Genomic DNA, 25,706 nt, shown 5'->3' on the forward strand with positions numbered 1-25,706 from the left:
AATTTGAAAAACTTTACATTTCCGCAACAAAATATTTTTAGTGAAACAAATATTCCCTACCCCCCTATCCCTCTTTCCTCCAGTCTCTTCAACTCCTCTCTCTCTCTTTCTCTCTCGCCCCCAGTCTGTGCATCACCCAGCCCCTCCCCCCTCCTCCGTCTCTCCCATCGGCCACTCAGGCTCGCGCGAGCAGAGTTTCCCGTCCCGTGTCAGGATAACATCGTTAACAGAGACCACCTGACGGTAAGGCAAGACAGATGGACGCAGTGGAGAAAACTCTCACTTACAGAGATGACACCGTGCTGTACGGAAAGCGGCTCCCAACGGACCAGGGCAAGTACCCCCCAAAGACCCAAACGGACGAGCCCAATTATGTGGATTTGGTTGACATGAAATCGGATGGCACAAAACCCGTCAAAGGGACTTTTCCCGGGGAAGCCGATCAGCCTGACTTTATCCAACGAGATATAAGCGCATTGGCACCGAATGATTTCCCCGGCAAGGGTGTCTGTGATTGCAAAGTGAATGCAGAGGATTTCCCGGGAGAATATTTCCAAGACAGGTGGTTCGACATGACGGTCACCGATGAGGTCGCCGAGGAAGCGCGGTTACTTGGGGGGAACGGTCCGGACACCAACACGGAGCCGGGGGGGACCGCGCTGCCCCGAAATGAACACGACCCGCGCGCTGGCAGCGAAAGTATTTGTAGCAGAAGTGATGACATGGAATACACGGACATGTACTTGAACAGCAAAACTGAGTCGGACCACGACGACGAGAGCGAGGGGCTGTCGGAGCCCCACGAGCCCGAGCAGGTGGAGGACGAGTCCCACTACATCACCACGCACGAGATCCAGCTCACCGAGCTAGACCACGACGTGGACTACGACCACCACGGACGAGGGGACTGCGAGGACGACAACCTGGTGTACACGTTCGTGGACTACGCTCTGTTCGAGAGCGACGAGACCCAGGGAGACAGCGGCTGCATGGGGATAAAAAACAAGACGATGCTGAACATTACGCACGAGTACAAAGGAGCCGCGGCGGACGCGGGGCGGGAGAGCGACTCGGACAACAGCTCGGACGAGAGCGTGTTTAAAAACGAGTGCGTGAACACGCATCAGGAAAGGTTGATTCACTTGTCGATCAAACCCGCGGCCAGGACCACGGAGGACAGCTCGGACAACTTCTCAGCCAATGGGAACGCGTGCGGGCACGTCCAGCCGGCGCCGTACCGAGGCCGCTTTCTGACAAACATTAACCCGCGAGGGTGTGATTTTATCCCCGCTCCGGGACGACAGCATCTCGCCACCAAACTGCGGTGGAAAGATGTCAACTCCAGCGGCGCGTCGAGTTCCATCAGCGAGCTTGACGACGCCGATAAGGAGGTGCGTAATTTAACGTCCAAGACGTTCCGTAGCCTGGCCTGTCCTTATTTTGATGCTATCAATATGAGCACTTCCAGTGAGTCCTCAATGTCGGAATACGGGCTAGGGCTCAACAAGTGGTCTGCTTTTGTCAACTTAAACCACGGTAATATCTCACAGCACACCGAACGTGGGGTCTTTGCGCGCAAGAGTTCCAGCGCCATGTTCGCACTGAACAACGCCGCTGACAGTAAGACTAAAGAGAGCAACCCGAAGACTCCCCAAACCAAGTTTGACGCGGCTAACAAAAACGAAGCGCGTTCTAAACAACCTTCTTCGTCCTCCAACATAACACAAGCAGAACAACCCCAGAGGGGTGACGTTTTCACGTTAACGGAAACGATTAACTTCCAGGTCGAAGCGGAGTTACCAGAAAGTACGAGACAGTCCAAATGTTCTAAAGGTGTGCACGGGTCGTCTCGCACCAAAGAGGGCGTGGCGAAGGGAAACACTCAAAAGCGGGCAACGTTTGCGTCGAGTCACTTGAAAAATGTTATTTCCAAAAAAATGCAATTTGAAAATGATCGTCAACTAGAAATGGGCGACCTCGCCTCACGTTCTCCGTGCTCACAATGCAGAGAACAGGAACACAGTCAGGGGAGAGGGCTGCACAGGCAGTCCTCAGAGTCAGGCTCAGAGTTCACCGTCAACTCTCTCGATGAAATTGGTTATGAAGGCATGAGGCCTCACTCCTGCGAGACCAGAGAAGACGAGAAAAAAACACATTTCCCAGAGAGGGGGTGCATTGAGAACCTTGATCCGTTGGAAACCCACAAAGCTGGGCTCAACCACAGCCAGTGTAGCGCCTTCACGTTACTAAGAGGTGAGGTGGAGGCTCAAAAGGCACCTCAGGGTGCCCATGACACCGCCCCCGCCACAGCACCTACAGAGAAGGAAGCCCCCGATGGCAGCGGTGTCGGAAACAAACTGTCCCACCTTTTTGTTCCGAGCTCCCTTCGTCTTTCAAAGGAGAAAGACTCAGAGGAGCGGGACCCACCAGGGGCCGCAGCGCAGAGCGGCCGAGAGCCCGTTGTGTACCGAAAAGAAGAGGACGAGAGGGTCGCCAAACCGCCCGAGATAAAGATACGCTTGAGGGCCGCAAAAGAAAACAAAGGTCACATGCTCAATATTGCTAACCTCCTAACCCCTGAAATAAGCAACACGGTGAAAACGCTGAAGACGGCCGGGTACTCTAGGCTTCAGGTGCTCTCCGCCCCGGACCGCATGCCTCACTTCACCGTCCGCGACGTCAGGGAGAACAAGTGTAAGTTTCAGGCCCCCATCTATCACGTCAGAGACGTGCGCAAGTTGGTGAAAAGTTCCTATGGATTTGTCACCGCCGATAACGCCGATAACAGATGTCCTGCCTCCGCGCCGGCAGCGGCAGCAGAGGGGTCCGACGACACGGGCAAAAGAAACTCAATCAAACACGTGTCCCCCTCTCCGATCTTCATCAAATGCAACTCGGTGAAAACAAACAGTGACGGCAAACCGGACCCGGCTACGGCGGAACCATCGCCGCCCAAACCGCCGGAGGCCAGCCGGTTCTCCCCCAGAGGGGAGGGTTCCTCCTCACACTGGGCCGCCTACAAGGGGACCCCCGCCGCGGCCAAGCCTCCTCACCTCGACCCGCCGAGACAGGACCGACAGACGGGGGACGGCGGGGAGAGGAAGAACGACCCCAAGGTGCCCAACCAGGCGGCGCTGGAGAAGCTGCAGGCGGCGGTGAAGACCATGGAGCAGCTCTACGTGTTCGACCGCAACGAGTGGAAGCGCAAGGGCCACGCCCCGCAGCCCGTCAGCAACAGCCACGTCCTGTCCCTCATCGCCAGCGAGGAGCACGGCGCCGAGGAGATCGCCGCGGCAACCGGGGGTCGGCGGTCGGGGGAGCCCGACGCGATCACGGGCGGCCGGGCGAACCCGTCGATGATCAAAACGGGAAGAGAGAAAGAGAGCAAGGGCATCGTTTACGTCCCCGTGAACAGAGATCCCGTCGGGGCGCAACCGCAGCTGAGCAAGACCTACTGTAAGAAGAGCGTGCTCCATTTGGACCCCGGCAAGAGGCAGAGTCGGGACCTCCCCCCGGGTGCTCTGTCCCAGGCCTCCTGCTCCCTCAAAAGCGCCAAGACGCAGGGGGCTCCGCAGTTAGTAAAGATAGCGGTTCCTAAAGACCGGAGGCAGGTAGAGCTGGTGAGGGCTGCCGACAGCGGTGCCACGGTGACGCCGGCCCACGTAGACCCCGGGAACTACCTGACCATACCCAGGCAAGGGTACACCAGCGAGATCAAACTGCTGCCCCCACCGCCCAACGCCACGGGCGATTCCCCTGCCGCCCAGCCCCAGACGGTGGGTTCACCCAGCTCCCCGCTGGCCCTGCAGACCACCCAACCCCACCACGGGGAGTGTTCCTCCGCGTCCATCTTCCACCACCACCACCACCGTCACCACTCCCCGGCACCGCCAGCCCCAGGGCCGCCTCAGCCCCATCTGCCCCGCCCCTCTCCCTCCGCCTCCCCCCCGTCCCCCTCCCGCGGCGGCGGCGGCGACGCCGAGCGGCCCCCCGCCCCGCAGACCCAGCGCAAGATGCTGCTGGACCTGACCACGGGCTTCTACTACCTGGTGGACACGCCCCTGCAGCCCGCCACCAAGCGGCTGTTCGACCCGGAGACGGGCCACTACGTGGACGTGCCCATGTCCCACACCCCCGTCACACCCATCCCCCTGTCACCACTGACGCTCAGCCCCGGGGTCTACACCCCCACATACATGATGTACCCGGGGCCCATCCCCCCCTCGCCCGCCCACGCCGACACCCCCGGCCTCCCGGAGGCGGGCCACACCGGCGGCCCGTCGATCCCGCCCACGCCGTCCTCGTCATCATCGTCCCGCCTGAAGCCCGGCCGGCAGCAGGAAGCGGGGGGAGCTGAGAGTCCGTATTACAGCGCCACCGGGGAGGCCACAGACGAGCATGTGCCCCCCCCCACGCACGTTAACGTGCCCAACCCCAGTCGCACGCACCTGCCCACGCTTCGACTTCCCGGGCCGGCGTCGGCGATGGCGGGACGTGGCGGCGGCCGGGGCGGCGCCCAGAGGAAGCCAGTTATCAGCATCACAAGTCAACAACAACAGGGCCCCAGAATCATCGCCCCGCCCTCCTTCGACGGGACCACCATGAGCTTCGTGGTGGAGCACCGGTGAGGCTGCCAGAGAACACATGTGAGTCCCCCTTAATGTGTAATGAATGCAGCTAACTCTATGGATTAATGTGTAACGTACAAAGTGTGACAGGAGCAGCACCACCTCTCCGCTGCCTATATTGTTGTGAAGGCGGCCTAAAGTAAAACACCGCCATCACACACAGTGTCCTGTCTGCGCGTAACCTTGAGACAATTGTGAGTGTATAGTCTATGCCATTGTAATGCACCCTCCTCCTGACTGAGGCTTACAGACTGAGACGTAATTACCTCGGGGCTAGGTCACATAGATCATATCAGCTCAGATGATTGGCCCGCTCACTTTGTGGTCCATGTTTGGAAGAGACTCTGTAGAGGCGAGCCGAGAGGGGAGAGGGAAGGATGGGGGCCAAGCTAGGTGATGCTAGTGTCAGTAGCCAGCTATGTCTGTTGGAGACTTTTGGGGGGATTGGGTGGTGTGTCTGTGTCTGTGTGTGTGAGAGATTGGGTTGTGTGTGTGTGTGTGTGTGTGTGTGTGTATATGTGTGTGTGTTAGTGTGTGTGTGTGTGCATCTGTTTGTGTGTGTGTGTGTGTGTGTGTGTGTGCGTGTGCGTGTGCGTGTGCGTGTGCGTGTGCGTGTGCGTGTGCGTGTGCGTGTGCGTGTGCGTGTGTGTGTGTGTGTGTGTGTGCGTGTTAGGAGGGATGTAGGTGTTAATAGACATACAGCATGTTCATGACAGGTAACCTGACTCTGTTGAACTTTGGCGTGGCTTGCTGGGGAGATAGTATTTTCAAGCATGTCCAGAAGCTGGTCAGTTTGGTTCCCTTTTCTCCTCGTACACACCATGGGGCTATTTGGATAGAGGTGTGGGACCAGTTTTTTTGCGTGGTTTATTCATGGTATTCAAGTCTCTCATAGCTTAAGTGTTGAGAGCGGAGGTTGAGTCCTTGATCATGGAGGTTGTGTGTCAGAATGTGTGTTGCCTGAGTTAAGACCTCTGGCAGTTTTTCTTTCAATCAAATGTCAATCTTTCAGTCCGTCTGGTTGGAAAATAGATTTAGATAGAATTGAAGAAGAGTATATTTATCTAAAATGAACAGTTTCATATTTTATATATTTTTTTTTTTACAGTACAATTAAATGACTATATCCATTTTAATTATGACCAATATTTCAGACACCAACATGGATTTTACATTAAATTACAAATTATGTTTTGATTGTACAATAATAATTGGGCGGTTAGCAGTGTCATTAGCAGGAGTAGCAGATAGCCAGACAGAAAAATAAAATATTGTTATTAACACAGAAATATCCAATTTTAATTTCTTGGAAAGAAGGTAGTCCTATTTAAAAAAAAAAAAAAGTTTCAATTTGATCTCACATTTGAGTGGTCAGTAGTTAATGAGCATGTTCTTATGTATGAATGCATGTATGTTTGTATGTTTGCATATTCTGATGTTTGTTTATAATACATACAAATATGTATGTATGTTTGTATGTTTGTTTGTATGTTTGTATGTATGTTTGTATGTACTGTATATTTGTGTATGTTCATATGTTTGTATGTATGTTTATATCTTTGTATGTATGTTTGTAGTATGTACTGTATGTATGTTTGTACGCCTGTATGTATGTTTTTATGTATGTTTGTATGTAATGTATGTATGTTTTCATGTATGTTTGTATGTATGGTTGAGATGTTTGTATATATGTTTATAAGTTTGTATGTTTGCATGTATGTTTGTATGTACTGTATGTATGTTTGTATGTATGTTTGTATGTGTGTTTGTATGTACTGCGGTATATTTGTTTGTATGTTTTATGTATGTTTTATGTATGTTTGTATGTACTGTATGTATGTTTGAATGTTTGTTTCTATGTTTGTATATATGTTTATATGTTCGAAACAACCATTCTCCTTATTGCCTTCCCTCTTGGTGCGTGTTTTGCGGAGGACCCAAGATTGAGTCGAATGGGAAGTTGTTTGGATGAGTAGTTCTCGAGAAAGCAGCTTAAGAGGCCAAGCAATCGGCCCGTTCAGAACAGCATCAATCTGATCGGGCATTGCACTAGTAGGCTATTATTAATGATGCAAGAAGAGATTTTGAAATATTTTTCACTGCCACAAATAGGACGAAGATGATCTTTGAATGAATGTTAATCTTCATCCTATTTGTGGCAATACAAAAAAACACCTGCATACAATAGATACAGCCACCCACCCACTCACAGCCACAGTGTCAGGAGGGAGCAACTGTCCTGGGAGGGGTCCGTGTCAGCTGAGAGAGGCTGAGGCAGGCCTAAACATAGGGACTGGTAGTAGTGTAAAGGGGGAGGGAGAGAGAGAGAGAGAGAGAGAGAGAGAGAGAGAGAGAGAGAGAGAGAGAGAGAGAGAGAGAGAGAGAGAGAGAGAGAGAGAGAGAGAGAGAGAGAGAGAGAGAGAGAGAGAGAGAGAGGGGAGATAGAGAGAGGGGGGAGGGGGGAGAGGGGAGAGAGAGAGAGAGAGAGAGAGAGAGAGAGAGAGAGAGAGAGAGAGAGAGAGAGAGAGAGAGAGAGAGAGAGAGAGAGAGAGAGGGAGGGGGGGTGGAGAGAGGGGGGGTAGAGAGAGGGGGGGAGAGGGGAGGAAAGAGAGGATTGGCGGTAGAGAGAGGGTAGAGAGGGGAGATAGAGAGAGGGGGGAGGGGAGGAGAGGGAGAGAGAGAGAGTTGGGGGATGAGAGGGGAGGAGAGAGAGAGAGAGAGAGAGAGAGTGAGACAGAGAGAGAGAGAGAGAGAGAGAAGGAGAATAGAGAAGGAGGGAAGGAAGAACAGTAAAGAAAGTGAGGAATTGTCTTTGCACAGATGGATGTGTGAGTCTGCATTCGTTTTTGCGCTGAAGGAACGAGTATGTGAAACGTAAAACCCTGTGGGTGCATACATACGTTTGTATGTGTGGGTGTTCGTCTATCTGTCTGTGTGTGTGTGTGTGTGTGTGTGTGTGTGTGTGTGTGTGTGTGTGTGTGTGTGTGTGTGTGCCTACGTGCGTTGCGTCTGTGTGCGTGAGTGTCAATCCGTTGGGGCTCTACTGTCTGTTGACTTAGCCGGGGCCGGCCCTGTGGGCGGAGCCTCGGCAGGTGGGCGTGGCCAGGAGCGGTGATGCTCACGCAGGGAAAGGTCAGGCGATGGGAAGGTATTTGTTGTGCTGATGCCGGGCGAGGACAGCTGCTGCCAGGGATCAGTGCTGCTGCTGCTCGGGCTCGGGGGCCGGCCTGGAAGGCGGGGAGGGGGTGGGCAACTTTTTATAGCCCCCCCCTCCTGCCCCCACCACCCCCTCGGGTTCTTCGTGGAGTTGGGGGTTTGGGGGGGGGGGGGGCCCACACGGGCCATTCCCTTGTGTTGGGTCTGTGGTTGTGTTGAGACGGTGGGACGGTTGCTGTTTGGTACTGAGGTGACAGAAGGGGGAGCTTCACTGGATTACCTTGATGTATACTGATTGTCTTTATGTCGCTTGGGTTTGATTTAGTGCAAACCTGAATATTATTAACTCATTATTCAATTTGGAAATGTGCTGTGTTGTTTTGTTTTCCCACCACATAAAAACTGAATTTGTGTATGAACTTGTTATTTAACAACCACAACGGTTTTGTGTCATAATATATCTGTATATACAGTATACTGTATATAAATAAGACCTCAATTAAGTGTTTCATCCATCGTCCCCCAACCACGTATCAACCAGCTATGTTTTGATTGGTTGTGGGTATGAAACTGAATTTCAGGATCATTTTGTAACACGACTTTACTATTCATTAAATTGTAATGAAGTATTCAACCAGCCAACATTTGTGTCCTCTGCACTGCATCAGTGTCATGTTGTAAAGCTAGCACTGCTGCATCCCTCAAGTGTGTCAGCCCCACTTTGACCTTGACCAGAAGGGGTTGTTTCCACTCCTTTCTGCATTTAGCACTCACAAACTCCTGCTGTAGCCCTCAGGAAACCCAACGTGGCCTTGAGTCAAGTGTAAGGCCTACAGACAGAGCCCGCAGTATGATGAGGGTCTATTCGTAATGCAGTGTCACCACCAACACCAAGCTTTTTCATGTTGATAATAGTGCAAATGTGAGGGCTTTCATCAGTGGGCCATTGGCTCAGTCATCACCGTGTCACCTCTGTGGGCGATAGAAAGAGACCAAACAGAATTTACTTGCATGACAATCAATGCGGCATCTAGCCTGTCGCAACCTACTCGCGTAAATGAGGCTGCGCTGTTATGCCATACATTCCTCATGTGTTATTCATCTATGGGCATTCATAAACAGGAACTCAATGTGTCCACTGCTACTCATTATGTGCTCATTGCTATGATGGCGACTGACGGAATGACTCCGTAATACACTAGTGAGTCAGCAGTCCGTGGGAACAATGCTGAAGAAGTAATGTGATCCCTCACCAGGGTTAAAGGTCACATCATCACATTCATCTCATTAGTCATAATGCCCTGTAGGTCAACAATGCAGTGATTTAATCAAAGTGTGTATGTGGGGCTATGGCACACTTACAGCATCGTTTAGGAAAAGGCTATATTAGCAGAAATGTATGTGGTGTGTAAATAATAATAGTATATCTAAAAGCTTTAAATGACATTTTACAAAGTGCTTTACAAAGAATAAAAAAACTTAAAAACACAGACACAGAATAAAGAAATAAATACAACAGCATACATACACTGAGATGACATTAAAAGCAGACCACAGATTTAAAGGCAGAAAATGTGAGCCTGAACTCACTTTTAAGGTCTATAAAATGCCTTTTTATGTTTCCCCTTTAACAAAGATTTTCTCATTCTTTCTTTACAGTTTCGGACGTCTCCTCTGAAAAAAAGAAAAGACTGTTCATTTGGCGTCCATTCAACCAACCGCCAATCAGAACGCCAACCTCCAAGTCATGTTATCAGACCGCCCCCCCCCTCCCCCTCTCATCAACCATACCGCCTCTTCAACCTCTAACGTCCCCATGCTCTGTGTCCCCCCCCACTGCATTCTGTAGGGTAAGGTTATAATAGGCCGCCCCTCTCTGTGTGTCCTGCTATATAGAAGCTGCTTGGTCGAGTTTTCTACTCAGCTGTTCGTCTCTCACCTAGCCGTACACACACACACACACACACACAGACACACACACACACGCACACACACACACACACACACACACACACACACACACACACACACACACACACACACACACACACACACACACACACACACACATACAGACACTGTTGGGTCACCGTGCGATGTCAGTTCAAAAGGAAACAAAGGGACCACTTGTCTGCATTGCACAATTATTTTGTATTTTGTACATTTCAAGAACAGAAAGATGAGCGTGCCAAAGCGACGTCGCGGTGTGTCCTGTATTAAACCGGCGTGACGTCCTTCCTCCAATTACCTTTATGTTGGCCATCAAGGGCCGAAGCACGTTCCTACTTTCTACTTGAAGTACACGCACACCCCTTGGTATTCTGTGTCATGAAAAAAAGCTGCTAATACCTGCACCACTGGACGTGATGAACATGTGATGTTGGACGCACCGTCCCCCTGACGCCCACAACTGTTATTGTTGTTATGGCGATGAGAGAAGAAGAAGAAGAAGACAGCGAAGGATCGCACTCAGGCGTGTTGCCGTGGCCACACAGAGCTGGGACTCTTGCTGAGAGACGTTCTCATATGCGTATATGTATCTATATAGATCTATATGTATATATATATGTATATCAGTAATGCTCAACGTGTTTTGAGCCGGCCTGTGGCAAAGACATGGAGGGGACGGCCTCCTCTATTGGCGTGCTGCAGTGCTTGATCCCGACGAAGCGGCCGCGAGGTGTGCTGTCTGTGTGAATGTGTGAAGGTGTTTGTAGTTGGAAGAGTTATGCATGGCATTCTGGCACGTACACATGCAAATACACAGGGGAGTCGCGTTACCCCGCTGGAGAAAGGAGCCACGCAGTATCAAACGCAAGGAGAGATGAGTGTATCAGGGTGTGTGTGTGTGTGTGTGTGTGTGTGTGTGTGTGTGTGTGTGTGTGTGTGTGTGTGTGTGTGTGTGTGTGTGTGTCTGTGTGTGTGTGTGTGTGTGTGTGTGTGTGTGTGTGTGTGTGTGTGTCTCTCTAAATGTACAATGTGTTAACATGCGTTAGGTCATTGAACCTTTTAATCTTTACGATCTATCCATTGACAATCGTATTGTCTGTAGGTTTCAAGCAAGTCGAAGCACGCTAAAATTATCAACTGTTATAAATTCTGATGCCGTTTTGTAAATAAACGACTTGTGTAGAAGCATATTATGTCAGTGATTTGACTTGTTTCCTTTTAAAGTGATTACTCGCAATAGTGCAATAACAGATCCCTGTGTTGTTTATAGTTTGATTCTGTTTTATTGATTAACTATCAGTCCGTTATGTTCATTCAGATTGCTATAAGGTTAGCGTGCTTAACATAAACCATGATAGGTATTTGGATCTGCTGGTCAATCCATCTACCTTAATTCTTCAAATTGTTATTTTGCCATAACGTACTCGCAGAGATGATTTTAAATATTTGTTATGGTGCAGTTATTCGGACATGGCCAGTCCTATATTTGACTCCTCGATCCATAATATATATCAATAAATTGTAATTTAAAATTGGACGTATGATTATATTCCTTGACTAATACAATAATTTAAATTTACGTCCATATTAAACTGTACTCGTCCCATTGCCATTGAAGAGCAGTGCAAATTATTTTGTGTATTTAAAACGTGAGAGAAAAAATTATGATAGTAAAACAAAAGAATGAATAAAGTATCCTTAGACGTGAAATCTGAACCCAAAAAAGATTAGTGTAGAGTCAAAATATACACTAGTATATCTCATAATATACTAGTTTCATTTAATTATTTATTATATGTAATTCCATTGTGCAAACCTCACTTTAAGCTGCATAGTGAATCTCTTTCCTTTAAGATGAAAAAGGATCCTAAATGTATTATTTTTGTTTCTTTATAGACACTTTATAGACAGATGTAAATCATATTTACATCTAGTATTTTGTCACCAGCAAATGCAAACTAATTAAAAATAATGACAGCAAAAACATAGCAGTATCACATTATGGACCGTTGTTGTTCAGCTGAGACCGAAATATTCATACCGTATTACTTTCCCACAAAACATGCCAAACACTGGTATATTCTTTGAACCAATGTTCTTTTGACCATACTCAAGAGGACAATATCAAAACCAAAAAATTAAAAAGATCTGCTTGTTTTTGATACAATTTGAAAAGAAAACTGAAAGTAGTTGAATGTGAGATGGCCTGAGCATGGTTTATGCAGATGATACATGAATGTGGATTGCTTCCCCAAAGAGAGAGAACGAGAGAGACTTGTGAAGACAGATAGACTAAAGGAAGTTTTTGTATGTGCACAAGAAAGTGATATTTGGCATACTGTAGGCCTGACAAGCCAACAGCTGTTTGAAATAAAATCTAAATGCAGGCCAACTGAATGTTCTGTGTCCATTTGTGTTGAGGCAATCATCAAATGCCTTAATTCAGCTATGTATGCCTACCTATTCAATGATCTTCAAAGCAGATACAAATACAGTCAGTGGTCTAAGGTTGAATGGCCTTTAAGAAAAGAAAATTATGTAATACTTGAAAAGTAAATATATATCAAAATCTAAATATATATAAATATATATCAATATCAAAACCCTTCAAGGTTTTATAGGCACCAATTCATCATGCATTTAAATTAAAATGAATACACAAAGTAATCCTTTATGCATACTAAATGCCTAAAGAGTATAACTTAAAGACGACATGGTTGAATTTAACCTTCAAATGTGTCATGCATGTTCTCCCACGAAGTTTACCGTTGGAAGATATATCACAACCGTTGGAAGATATATCACAACCAATAACCGAGACTTCAATGGTGATCAAATAGATTTACGACAAGAGGCTTGCAGAGAGCCTCGGCATCCACAAGGCTGCAAGCTTAGCTTTCTGGTGTCACAGAGACCGCCAGCCAGCCCCAGGGACCTAAGTTTATCCCCGACAGTTTGCTGGTTTGTTTACGCCGTTGCTATGGTCACGGCAAGACTGGCAGACACTGGTTTGCCCCCAGCTGCTCTCGGTGGTTTCTGAAGAATCTACATTAGGACCCAGTTGTTGCGCTCGAATGCCAAAGGGCGGCTCTGATGTCACAACTGGGACGAGAACAGATTTGATTGATTGGCTAACCTGCTGTGACAATTCAGCTATGGGCTCCTGGTCTTTATTTATATCCGATGAATTTAAACTGAATATTATAATAGTACCAAAATAAAGGATAACTTAAGAAGAGATCATGCAACGGTGAACTTCCACTTCAATTAAAGCATAAATATGTATAGGGTATTACATTCCAATTCATTTAATTGTATTTAACTAAGTGGAAGATTACCGTTTAGTTGTTTTAGTTAATCTATCCTTTATTATATTGAGTATATATTACACAGTGTGTGTGTGTGTGTGTGTGTGTGTGTGTGTGTGTGTGTGTGTGTGTGTGTGTGTGTGTGTGTGTGTGTGTGTGTGTGTGTGTGTGTGTGTGCGTGCGTGCGTGCGTGCGTGCGTGCGTGCGTGCGTGCGTGCGTGCGTGTGTGTGTGTGTTTGGTATACATACACAAACATTATATAATAACTTGTAATAAATGCATGTAAATCTGACCATCTGAATATGATTTTTTTGTCAAAACAAAGGTTTTATATTTTTTGGTAGACTTTTATTGCCAGCCATTTACAAATCTAACAAACCAATCTCAAGACAAAGAGTTCAAGAAATAGTTGCAATATGTCTTCAATTTAATATATTTATCACATATTAGACATATTTAAGTGTTGATAGATGATCATCCATTACAATAGCTGTTGATTTTTTAATTCTACCAATTACTGTGCCACCATTACGATTAGTTAGTCCTTCAAACATTACACACAATTATTTCGGCAGATTCTTTGATTTTTTTGTCGTATGAAGAAGGATGTCGACGCGGTTTTCAACAAGCCAACATGGGATATTTACATAGCAGGGGGGGAATTACAGTAGCACTATTCACAGTATGGGGGTACCAAATAAAATACACACGCTCACACATAAACAACCAGCCATTATAAATAGATGTTCAAAGGGAGCCGGAAAAAGAAAATGCAAAAATTCCAGATTTCAAAGCATAACTGCTTGACCCCGCCTTTAATAAAATGCTTTCCGTTTTGTTCCCACTGTGGGGCTGCCGGCTCCGCTGTAAACGACCGCAGGTGACCAGGTAAACATATTGGCATAGGGAATCTAATCTAATGCAAACCAATCGACTAGTGGTGTTTGGGCTGGCTTAAGTCAAATTAAGAAAAAAATAACTTGAAATAAGGAATGTAAACATTGCATTTTCAGAAAACACACACACACACACGCACACGCACACGCACACGCACACGCACACACACACACACACACACACACACACACACACACACACACACACACACACACACACACACACACACACAGTGTGTCCCTGATCATCGATGAATCTTCATGCGAAAACAAGGAAAGACTTCCATCTTGGCAACGTTAGCATACGTTAGCACATGTTAGCGTACCTTAGCGTACGTTAGCACGTGTTAGCATACATGGCCATCAGTGCGTGTAGCTCTACCAGTCCGAGTCGAACACCTTCTTGCACATGTTGGAGTTCTCCTGGTGAAGGGGGAACTCTGATCCGGGCACCAGCTGCTTCCTGCCCTTACTTGACACAGAGCTCTTCCCCGACGGGAGGCTCTCGTACTTAGTCAGGTACTCACTAGAAAGAGAACCGAGCACCACGCCGTTAAACTCAAATTTGCAGATTCAGTAACCAGACCTCAAAATAAAACCCATTGCACAACACCTTGGCTACCGATGAGGTTGCTATGACCTCGTCGTTGGCTGGGGTAAAAGAGGGTGGGGGGTTCATTTTTTACGATACCTGAAAGGAAAGGTGGTCTTGTCCATCTGGATGCAGACCAGGAAGGGGTAATTGGAGAACTGGACGGTGGTGATGAAATCCAACGAAGCCTCCGTCTCAAAGCTCACCTCCATCCCCGTTCTGACGAAGTCCATGTCAACAGTCACGTTGCCGGTGACAACCAGAGCACCCCTGTGCGGGATCACAAAAAAAAAGACACTAAAAGGGGGCTTCTTGGCGTCTGGTACCAGCAGCCACGTGGTCTGTGCGTAAAATAAGAAGAGGGTTATGAATCGCACACTGGATCCCAGCTCATACCCAAATGTCATCGTCTTTAGAGCCGCCAGTAAAGACATGACTTGGCACGGCGGGGGCTGCGGTTGTGGTCCCTTACGCCTTAGCCGCCAGCCGGGCTATTATGAGAGTGGCAGAGGAACAACTATGCTGATCTTCTCACCTGCCTCTGTCACTAACACCCCCTTTGCCAGGGCCATGCCGAGGTGAGGCCCCCAAATATTGGCCCCGGAGCCCTGTGGGCCTACGAGGAACACCAGGCACTATGCTAGTCTAGAAGTCTAGTCTAGTATATTGCTTTAGAAACTGGTGCACTATAGAACCTACATAAACTTACATGGGCTTTATGGATGAGACAGTGAAGACCGACCGGGAAGAAGATAGTTGAAAGAAAGAGAGAGAATGACAGCAGGTGGGAATCAAACCCTAGGTGCCTGAGATGTATCGTGTGCCAAACCCTCTTGTGTTAGTCCAGTGAAACATAGGGGCTTGTGTGCGGATGTGTGTGTCCTGCAGCGTTGAGCTGTACATCAGTGGGACAATCCACACACAAGCATAAGAAAAACCTTTGAAACGTGCACCATTTTGTTTTGCAGCTACATAAGAAGACAAGCCACCATTGTTGTGCTCCTCATTCAAACTCATTCTGAATGATTCTTACAAGATTTATGTTTATGACCAAGATTTCTCCCCCCTAATAAAATCCCCCTGGTCCATCATGAGTTATCTGGGATATATCTGGGCAAGTTTTCTTCAGCAGACTACCAACAAACTTGCTGATTGTCCGAGGTAGTGCTCCCACATCAGGCTAGGAGCGAATAGCAACACACAAACACATGCTGGCACATAGGCACACTCAAATGTGTCCAGCAGCCAGTGGAAGAAATTAATCACATACAGAACGCATATAGGCGGACAGAGGCCTTCATAAACCCTGCATCAACGCAGCGTCTATTTCCAGAAGAGTGACATAGTCAGTCTATCAGAAACAATCCCCCATTAAGTATTAGAGGTTGTGCGTGTGTGTGTGTGTGTGTGTCTGTGTCTGTGTCTGTGTCTGTGTCTGTGTCTGTGTCTGTGTGTGTGTGTGTGTGTGTGTGTGTGTGTGTGTGTGTGTGTGTGTGTGTGTGTGTGTGTGTGTGTCCTTGGGCCTCGTTGGTCTTTGCCCTATATCCCTGTATGTTGCAGCCATAGGTCAACTATGACAGATAGCATTCATGGGAGAAAATTGTTCTGAGAGATAGTGTCTTACCAATGTTCTGACAAAGTTTTGGGTAAAGCAGTTTGCTTGCAAATTCACATAGCAGGTATTTTAGCTAGATTGGCTTTTGGACTACACTGCTTTTACGCTTTGGTCTGATTTTGAAGGTTAAAGGGTTAAAACTCGAAACATTTGGACAAACATTACTCTAGCCTTTGTGTTAGTGGAAGATATTTCATTAATTAAAAAGAAACAGCTTTTAACAGTAGGTTTTTGCACTTTGTCTTATCATTTGAGCAACTGTCCTTTAAATTCCATTACGATATCTATATAAGAAAACCCATTAAGAAGAGTATAAGAAGAGTTTAATTGTTAAAGCATGATTCCCATAAGGATTGTGTGTGTCAACAGTACCTGTTGTTGACGCTGGTTTTGGACTCTCTGTACCACAGACTTATCTCCATGCCTCCAGAGATGTCAATGGCTAAACCCCCCTGGAACTCAGCGCTGGCCTTCACCCCGGACTGGAGTTGAATAACCTGCGAACACAGGGGTGAGGGAAACAGACCTATATGTTACATACACTGTAACTAGATAGACAAATAATGCTGTATATTTGGATGGAATACTTATTACACTACTTAGTCATTCAGTGACCTACAGCGTATTGAGACAAATGTCATCAGGGAGAAGGTCAGGTTTAGGCTTGCTCAAGGGTGCAGGTAGGCTAAAGCCAGTGGGGCATGAAACAAGTCATGTTTGGCTGTGAAACACCCTAAAACACCCTAACCTCTACACTGTCCTGTGCCCAATCAATTAAATGCTCTTCTAATTAATTGCTCTGCACTCTTTAGTTAAGAGTGTACTGAAAAGATGTCCGGAGAGTCTAACGTTTTAGGCTGTTGCAATTAATGCAATCCTTATCACAAATGAGTAAGAGTGGCTCCACACAATCCCCAGTGTCCACAGCCTGTTCTGTAGGCATCCTTGCTGTCAGAAACCCCATCCCCCTACCTGCTCCTCAATGACACTCATCTGCATTAACTGGTAGTCACCTGAATTAGAACGTCGCCTACTAAAGCACTTAATCATTAAAGACATCCATGACAATTATTGCAACCCTTATCACAAATGAGTAAGAGTGGCTCCACACAAACCTCCGAGTGGTCGGTGAGAAGGATGAGCCCCTTCACCACGTTCACAGGGTCCCCGGACATGGAGAAGATCTTGGACATGAGGTCGCTGTAGCCCTTGAAGAAGGTGACGGGCCGCAGCTGGACGTCGAAGAGCAGGGCCGACATGCCCGCGTACGACTCCAGGTCCTGCTCCCCCTCATCGGGCGTGGCTGCGATCAGTGTCTCCAGGCCCTGTGCCTCGATGGCCACCTGGGGGATCGGAATCCTTCATTAGGGTCAGGCTCACATTGGCCTCTGGAGGATACTCGCGGCTCGTTTCTCACTTCACTACGTTTAGAACGAGTTGAGACACCGCAATGACAGACATGATAATGTACTGTGCGTTCAATTGAGGACAATGTCAATGAAAACCCACCAAAGATTGACAACAATTGAACTGGTGAACTAGAAAACCAATATAAACCGACATAGACCGCTCTCAATTAGTTAAATTTCAACCAGAACCCTAATTGGATTGAATGGATGGCTTTTGTACTTTTTCCTCTTCTGGTGGCAAATGACATCATCTGGCACCATCTCAGCCAATAAGAGAATGGCCCTGGCAATAACCATTACGGTGGTTCCCCAGAGAGGGTTGCTGCTGGCCCTCAGGGGGTTCTATGTATTGCTGTAGTGGCGCGGTGGGGTCACCTGCAGGCCGTGCAGCGTGGCTCCGTGGCTGGCTCCGTAGATGTTCATGTTGCTCCTCCTCATGATGCCAGAGCCCGAGTACAGGATGTCCAGGCTGTATGTCGACGACACGTCCGCCGTTTCTGAACAACGTTTGTAGAACATTAGGCATTAGAGTCCGGTCAAGGGGGGAGGGGGGGGACTGTTAACAAAACGTAATCGAAATAGTACAACAAAACATTGATGCAAAAAAATTTAATTTCAGTTTGGGGTCTTTGGTCCAACACTTACTCGCCATGAAGCCGGAGTATGCGGAGGACGAGCCCACCTTGGCGAAACGGTCGTAGTTATGAGACACCATGTCCTTCATGGCATGCCGTACGACTTTGCTGAAATAATGAAATATATAGAGAAAATCTATGAGAACGCGATAATGTTCCACACATTTGAACATGCATAACATTTACAGAGCGATGGTGTTGGAAGGGGGGGCGCCTCGTTTTTTCGACGCATGATGTTTCACAACAATACAGCGTCCAATACCTGGCTGGCAGCTCAAAGCGGAGGATGTCCTGGATCTTGGACACCATGTATTTGTTCATCTCGTGGGGCAGGTTCCCGATGGACAGGAGCAGGTTCTTGACGTGCTCGTACGAGGGGTTGCTGCTCAGGATGACGTCGGCCGCCGCTGACCTCACGTTCTTCTCGTAGATGCGTCGGTTCTGGTGGTAGATCCGGTTCACCATGCTCTTCACCTTAAACCAATATTCAAAGTTGCATTGAATATCACATTTGCATTCTGGGAGATTTACTAAACCAGTGATGGATGGCTCAATGGATGGATGATTTGAGGCTCATTCTTTGTCTCGTTTATTGTTGTTGGATTAGATATATTGTTTCATGTTGTCGGCCTGTACCTTCCATTCATGACCTTTCCTGGCTAAGTAAACAAAAACTGTTTCCTCATGGAAACAGGGAATCGTCCAACAAGAAGTGTTTGACCCAACCACAGTGAAACTGAATCGTCTCTACTATCGTTTTCCTCATCATCATCATCATCATCATCATCTTCCTCATCATCATCATCATCATCATCATCATCATCATGTGTCCTCTACCTCTTCGGTGATGAGCTTGGTGTCGTATCTCTGCAGGGCACTGAGGGCGATGGTGCAGAAGGCTCCCACCTCCGACTCGGCGTACTTTGTGAAGATTGGGATGGCTTCGGGGAGCAGGGAATTCTTCAGGGACAGGAGGAACATCTGAATCTCCGCCTCCACCTCAGTGCTCTCAGGACCCTCCAAGATCATCTTCTTCACCTGCACCACTGTCTGCAGGGGGAACAGAAGATAGATGTTTCTGGACAGTTCAAGTGTTTTCTTATTACCATAAGAGCCTACTTTATAAAATATGGTGATACCATCTGGTTTTTAAATGACTATAACATGCTCAATGTTATCTTCATCGACAAACATATCTTAATCCAGAGATTGAGACTGAAACTATGTGTGCTATTCGGCGGACGCCTTTGAGTGCATACATTCTTAGAATGGTTGTGCCCCCCCCACCCCCATGGGAATCAAAGCCCTGACCCTGGCATGCTCCTCAAGTTGAGCTACACAGGCTCAGGTTCTTAGCAGACTTACTGGGGAGTCGCAGCCTCCTTTGTGACAGAGCTTGTTCACCAGAGCTCCCATGATGATCACGACCGACTCCTTGATCTCACTGCTGCCGATCTTGCCCCTGGAGATGTCCTGAGAAGACGTACACAACACTTCATTACAGCCAGCTGCATTTCATTTCATGGATTCCTCCTTTATTAGATACTAGAACTCAGGTTTTAAAATGGAGGATGAATGGCCGCATTCAATGTTTTTATAAGACCTATATAACCCCACATTTCTTGGAACCTGCTCCAGGAGCTTGGACCTCAAGGCAGCGGGCTGTACCCCTGTATCAGTAGATACAGTAGACAGAACTGGGAGACCCATTGTAGCAGAGAGAGACAGAGGTACCAACCAGGAGAGACTGTAGCATTTTCTCGTTGGGATGCGACGCGAAGCCGCAGGCGTACAGGAACCTCTCTTGTAGTACCAGGCCTTTGGCGTCCGTGAAGTTGAGGAAGCTCAGGATGGCGTCCAGAGAGGCTGGCGTCTGGGCGGAGGTGACAGCGTCCACCACCTGAGGGCTGGTGGAAGAGCGGTGGAGGGTGGAGGTCACTAGGTGGAGAAGCAAAGGCTCATCCTTGTGGCCACACTGTGTGCAGTATTGTGCTAGGGTTGCTCCATAGTGAACAATAGCATAGGCTCTGAAGCCTCCTACTGAATAAGAACATTTATTACACGGGTCTTTTCAACGTTCCGTTCACTTGCATGGGCACTTCACAACTTCCGGCGGTCAATTATTTTTGGATAATTCATTGGCAACGGATGAATAATGACCGCTGTCAAGGTAAACAAAATGACTTTTTGCCTTTGGTATCACTCCGCACGTAGTCTGGTAACTTGTCAATGTAATAAGCGGGATATGTATCAACCCAAGCGCTGTCGGTTGCTAAGCGACGACGTCAACGTCTTGGGCGGACTATTTCTCTGCTAATCAACACTATGAATGCTGGTAACAAATACATTGTAAATAAATTGTTTTGTTTTGGGAAGTAGCCGTGTAATAAGCGGGATAATGTATAGAACTTTGCCGGTCATTATCGTAAAATAAGCCCCTTCATGGCGAAGCAAGACACCTCCGCTGCGCGTCGGTGTCCTGTTCGCCCTGTCTGGGCTTATTTTCTCGATAATGACCGGCGTTCTATACATTATCCCTTCCATGCAATGTGATGCAATGTGAAGAAATCCTGTGAACAATTGAGGCTCCCTAATCCTACGTGTTGTGATTAACTATACTTAAGGTCTACCTACTAAGACAACAGACAGATAGACAGACAGATAGACAGACAGACAGACAGACAGACAGGTACACAGACAGACAGACAGATAGACAGACAGTTAACCAGACAGGCATCTTTGCGTGGGGAACTAATGCAGGTGTGAGATGGCGCTGGAGGATTCTTACAGGGCCGTCTTGCTGGCACTCTTCAGCACGCTGAGGATCTCCTTCTCGGTTGCCTTCCTGATGCTCTGGATGAAAGCCAGGAAGCTGCGGGGGGCCATGGCCTTGGATAACCTCTCAGGCTCAAATTGATCCTTGTTGGCCTGCCAATGTTCCACCAGCTAACCAAGGGAACAGCAGAAGGAGGAAGAGTGTCAGAGCACAGTGCTGGAGATGGCCATCAACTGACAACTTATTCCACCAGTAGCCGGGTGGTGGAACTGAATCAGATGGAACCCAGATGGCAGCTCGGTGAATACGACCCATTGACTCCAACTTACTTCAAAAGCGAATTTGGTTACATTCAGAAAATTGCATGACTGATGACGATCTAATATATCAAATAATAATCATAAACCCAACATTAAATTGAACATAATGTGATGTATCTAATAGGGTATAGGATGTAACATGAAATAATGCTATGATCTGATATCATATTTGTAATAACATGACATCATCAGATATGATATGGTAACGCACTCACCGTAGGGCAGCCCTTGCATTGGGATTTGACCTGTTCAGCCATGACACCAACCGCTGCCAGTTTAGCATCAACGGACGCCACAACGCTCGCCACGTCTTTTCCAGGGACCTCCAGTGGCCCCGCTGCCCTCCCCACGAACTTAAGGCTTTGTCTGGGAAACACCGAAATACAAAGTTCAGACAAACATATTACATGGCATTGTTTTCTCTTTCCTTCGGCCCCTATTTTACCAACAGGTGTGAGGTTGACGAGCCAAAAGAAAATCTATCAGCTTGTTATATCACAAGTGGGGACGCCTTAAAGTAAGCGTCCCGAAACTGTGCGTTTACCTGGAGACAACTTTAACGCCCGCCGATCTGCGGGAGTTGGCGGCCAGTATGTGAACCTCTTCGGCCTCGGCGGACTCAATGAAACCATCGCTCAGTGTGAACGACGTCACAGAACTGGCTTTCTTGGACACACCCAACACCTAGACAAACAAGATCAGGGATCAGGATCTCCGTTCAAACGTCATGGAGCCTGATGATTAGTTGTGTGCAACGGTGTAATTCAGGAGCGTCATTTGGGGGGGGGTTCGCGATATCGACGGACCTGGCTGTGTGTGGTGAAGCCGGTCTCGGAGGTCTGGCAGGTCTCTAGGAGTTTGGTTCGGGTCACCTGTCCATTGGTGGCTCGGTACTGGACGGTACACCTCCCGGACACGTCGTTCTGTCGGCAGCAGACCCTTTGTTTAAGTTTAAGTCCCATGCAGTGACACTTGTTTATGTATCAGGGTGAATGAGTTGATTGAATTTGGTTTTAAGATAATTTGGTTACATCATTTTCGTAATATTTTGGTTGGGGTATAACATGAATACTTTGCATGGCGATAAAAATGGCGTTAGGATAAACTGTATCACTGCAAAAAATATTAATTATTTATCTTCAATTGCTTTACACCCCATTTCCCTTTTACCTTTTGCGGTACATTTAGACATTTGGGTTAATTCAGGCACATAACAGAACTTGAGGTGCTTCTCCGATATAAAACCATTAAAGCAGAAGCAAAACCTGTTGTGGACTTACTTCAATGACTTTCCCGGTATTGAGCTGGACTTGCAGTAGGCTAGCCAACCCTCGTTTCAAGTTCTTGATAGTCGCTGGTTCCTCTCGATACGAGTAAAAAGCCTTCACCTGATTTAAAGTAGGGAACAAACAAACGTTAGTTTAGACCAATGGGTTTAAAAAGCCAATTATTTTGTTCATACAATGTCAACTTTTGTCAGGGTGTCGGTGTGAACGTCCCATTTAGTAAAGGAAGTAGTATTAAAAAAATATATGTAAAATAAATGAAAACAGAATTTCAGAAATGTAATAATTAAGAATTAAAACCAAAAACCTAAAAAGCATCTCATCATCAAATGCTCTTCACCATCTTCACACACTCTTCGGTAATATAAAACTAATCACATTTCAGTTGCTTAGTATCTCAGATAAACCAGAGACTGGCGGTTAAAGGACTCCCATTAAAGGCTTCTTTATTTGGCCCACTAGAGGTTACACTCCTCGGCCTAGATCAGGGATTCTAATGAAGGTCGGTATCTTTTATGACTTATCTTCCGGTGCCACGAAACACTGAAACAGAAAGTATTCTTAAAGACAACTCTCTGCTTCCTGTCTCTCCTCTGACCGCCCTGACCTTTGAGCACAGAGTGTGAGGGGTGATTTAATTACCTTGCCAACATCATCACCCTATCATGTGAGATAAAGACTAATACTTATACTACGTCTGAACTTCAAACTCTGTTGAAAATCATATTTTGATAAAGTCTGCTGATTACTCAAATTATAACAAGGAAAATGATTCGGATAGTACAAAAAAAAAGAAATATATACAGATTATATTTACGATAAGAGACACACTTAGTGTGAAAATATATTACGATTTACCAAGACATAAACTCTTCAGTCAACAGTAGAATAAGTCTGGGTTTATCACTTTGGGTACGCTTCATGTGTTTATCCGCATTCTGATAACAAAACCACGACAATAACTATAGATAAAACACAAACGCAAACAAAAATTAAAACAAACATTTCCATGACAAAAATTCAAATAAATGTAAAAAGCAATGATAGGGTCCCTCCCTACCTTGCCATTCCTGAGGTGGATCATGTAGGGCCGGGTGAGGGCCCCCAGGGGCCCCTTCCCCATCAGGCTCTCTGCAGTGGAGCCCTTGAGGAGGTCCCTCTTAGAGCGCGGGGCCAAGCTCTCCACACCCACGTCGGACATCTGATGAGAGGACGGGCATCTTAGATTAGGTACCACTTCACAAACTACCTGGATTTTCGCACTTTATATCAAATCTTGTATTTAAATGCATGCTATAGAATACAGTACCGACGAGAAAACATTCATATTTTGATCTATATTTGTCAAGGACTGTTTATAGTTGATTAGTTGTGTCTCTCTATTTTTCATCAGTATTGATGGACATCGTCTCAGAGCCAGCCTAAAGACTAGTTTAATTCAGATCCTGATGGACAACAGAAACAACGGTATACTCAGTCAGCTATGTTGTTCCTTCTCCCTCTGATTCGTGTTGACATACCGCTAGTTGGATGAGCTGGTCGTCTTTATTCCCCGGGTCTCTCCACACCAGATGGGCGGACACGTCGCTGGTAATCCGATACCCCGCGCTGCTCGTCTTTGACCCCCCGGCCCGATCCAGCAGGACCTCAGTCCTGTAGCTGAACTTATACAGCTGGTGGTTGTCCAGTCTGGGCCCAGCAGCAACTTCTAGAGTCAACACAACCATGTCAGCAGATGTGGATGCCGAGAGAGACCAGAGAGACTGTGAGGAGGGACTTTCACTGGGCTTTTATTCAGAGAAACTCACCGGAATGCAGACTTTTTAAACTGACTTGTGTCACAACCACACAAAAATAAACCACACAAAAGTAATGGTGTGTTTCAAATGTTTTGATGCTTGATATTTTTACTACCCATGTTACTAACATGATTAGTAACATGGGTTTGGATTAATACTGAGGACAATTTATATTGCAGTCGTTTATAGCGGGCGTTTTATGGTGCACCGTTATTTAGACATATATTTCAACAGATAATGTTATGTTCACATACAATTCCTCAGATATAATGTGATATGTTGAAGAAGGGGTCTTATTGGATGTGCATCTAGTCAAGGGCCCATCATTGAGGGCCTGGTGTGAGAGGCTGAATCTACTTGATGTGCCTTTAGCTGAGCGTCCATACAGACAGGGCCTGGTGTGAAGACAGGGCCTGGTTTACAACCAGCCGTGGATTAACAGGGCGTGTTACCAATCTGAAAAGATAACATTTTCTCTGTGGCTGAAGCGATGAAACAGATCTGATTTTTTACTTTGAGCGGAGCTACAGGCCATCACTGACGTGTCACGTTCTGATAGATCACCTAATCACCGGGGGACTGGTGGCTACAGCCGACATGATTCCACTAGGCCCACTGACTTGAGATGTTGGTCTGTTAATGCCTGCCACTAATTTCACAGCAACATTCAATCAAGAGAACCAACCTATGATGTACTATGTGCTATATTGGTAGCACTTGGTATTGGTTGTTTGATTCAGATTTCTGATTCACTGAAATAGAGACCTTTTGTCATTATCTATGTATTTGGATTTTACATTACGATAACTTGATTATATATCATATTGTTTTACTTTATGAAGACTTAATTAAAGGGAGTCAAAATGAGTTTAGAATTGAAGAGTCAAAAACTGTCACCATTCTCTAACAGTGTACCGTTCTAGTCTGTTAACTGGCACCATAGATGAGATGACAGACCACTTTTGCATTAATAAATAGTTCTAAATAAATGGTTATATTGTGTGTACACGAGCTTTTATCTGACCAATGACAGTAGCCTGACTTTCACTATTAGTCATCCCAAATTACCCAACCTCATCTTTTAAGAGTGTTTCTGACTCATTAGGATTCAGTCCTAAAAAACGGATCATAACAAAAAGTGACTCACCTTTCTTAGAATCGGTAGCAACCACCGCAGTGCAAAGCAAGAGTACAACCAGTTTTAACATTGTGGAGGTATCGGTCTGTCACCACACGAGTTTAACGTTCAGTGCCTGGCACACGGAGGCCACAGGAGAGGATCCCAACAGGTCGGAGCGACTACAATTCTGGTTTACCAGAGTGGAGGGCAGACTC

General features: G+C 46.7%; 2 protein-coding genes across 3 annotated transcripts; one reads left to right on the top strand and one right to left on the bottom strand.

Annotated features, from left to right (window-relative positions):
- The first annotated feature begins 204 nt into the window (after positions 1-204).
- Positions 205-13,168, top strand: LOC130378808 (uncharacterized protein C4orf54-like). Its single transcript, XM_056585428.1, has 3 exons — positions 205-3,938; positions 4,002-4,646; positions 9,444-13,168. Exons 1-2 carry the CDS (start codon positions 258-260, stop codon positions 4,626-4,628), a joined length of 4,308 nt encoding a protein of 1,435 aa, XP_056441403.1. The 5' UTR covers positions 205-257; the 3' UTR covers positions 4,629-4,646; positions 9,444-13,168.
- Positions 13,169-13,363: 195 nt separating this feature from the next.
- On the bottom strand, positions 13,364-25,706 carry mttp (microsomal triglyceride transfer protein). 2 transcript variants are annotated; one of them, XM_056585915.1, is made up of 18 exons: positions 25,519-25,706; positions 24,093-24,277; positions 23,633-23,773; positions 22,567-22,674; positions 22,093-22,209; positions 21,831-21,970; positions 21,502-21,652; positions 20,979-21,136; positions 19,929-20,097; positions 19,556-19,663; positions 19,028-19,240; positions 18,453-18,664; positions 18,201-18,298; positions 17,931-18,052; positions 17,262-17,489; positions 16,519-16,643; positions 14,631-14,801; positions 13,364-14,465 (listed from the first exon to the last, which is right to left on the bottom strand). In XM_056585915.1, exons 1-18 carry the CDS (start codon positions 25,577-25,579, stop codon positions 14,318-14,320), a joined length of 2,655 nt encoding a protein of 884 aa, XP_056441890.1. In that variant the 5' UTR covers positions 25,580-25,706; the 3' UTR covers positions 13,364-14,317. The 2 variants fall into 2 exon arrangements, with proteins under 2 accessions (XP_056441890.1, XP_056441889.1); XM_056585914.1 differs by having other exon boundaries at positions 24,093-24,280.

Source organism: Gadus chalcogrammus, chromosome 3 (assembly GCF_026213295.1).
Source record: "Gadus chalcogrammus isolate NIFS_2021 chromosome 3, NIFS_Gcha_1.0, whole genome shotgun sequence".
NCBI classification, from domain to species: domain Eukaryota; kingdom Metazoa; phylum Chordata; class Actinopteri; order Gadiformes; family Gadidae; genus Gadus; species Gadus chalcogrammus.

Coding starts and splice junctions, on each gene's coding strand:
- mttp (XM_056585914.1), bottom strand. CDS start 25,579: ATGTTAAAACTGGTTGTACTCTTGCTTTGCACTGCGGTGGTTGCTACC. Junction 21,971..22,092: donor GCTTCACCACACACAGCCAG/GTCCGTCGATAT, acceptor TTGTTTGTCTAG/GTGTTGGGTGTGTCCAAGAA. Junction 14,802..16,518: donor AAAACCAGCGTCAACAACAG/GTACTGTTGACA, acceptor GATCCCGCACAG/GGGTGCTCTGGTTGTCACCG.
- LOC130378808 (XM_056585428.1), top strand. CDS start 258: ATGGACGCAGTGGAGAAAACTCTCACTTACAGAGATGACACCGTGCTG. Junction 3,939..4,001: donor TGCCCCGCCCCTCTCCCTCC/GCCTCCCCCCCG, acceptor CCCGCCCCGCAG/ACCCAGCGCAAGATGCTGCT.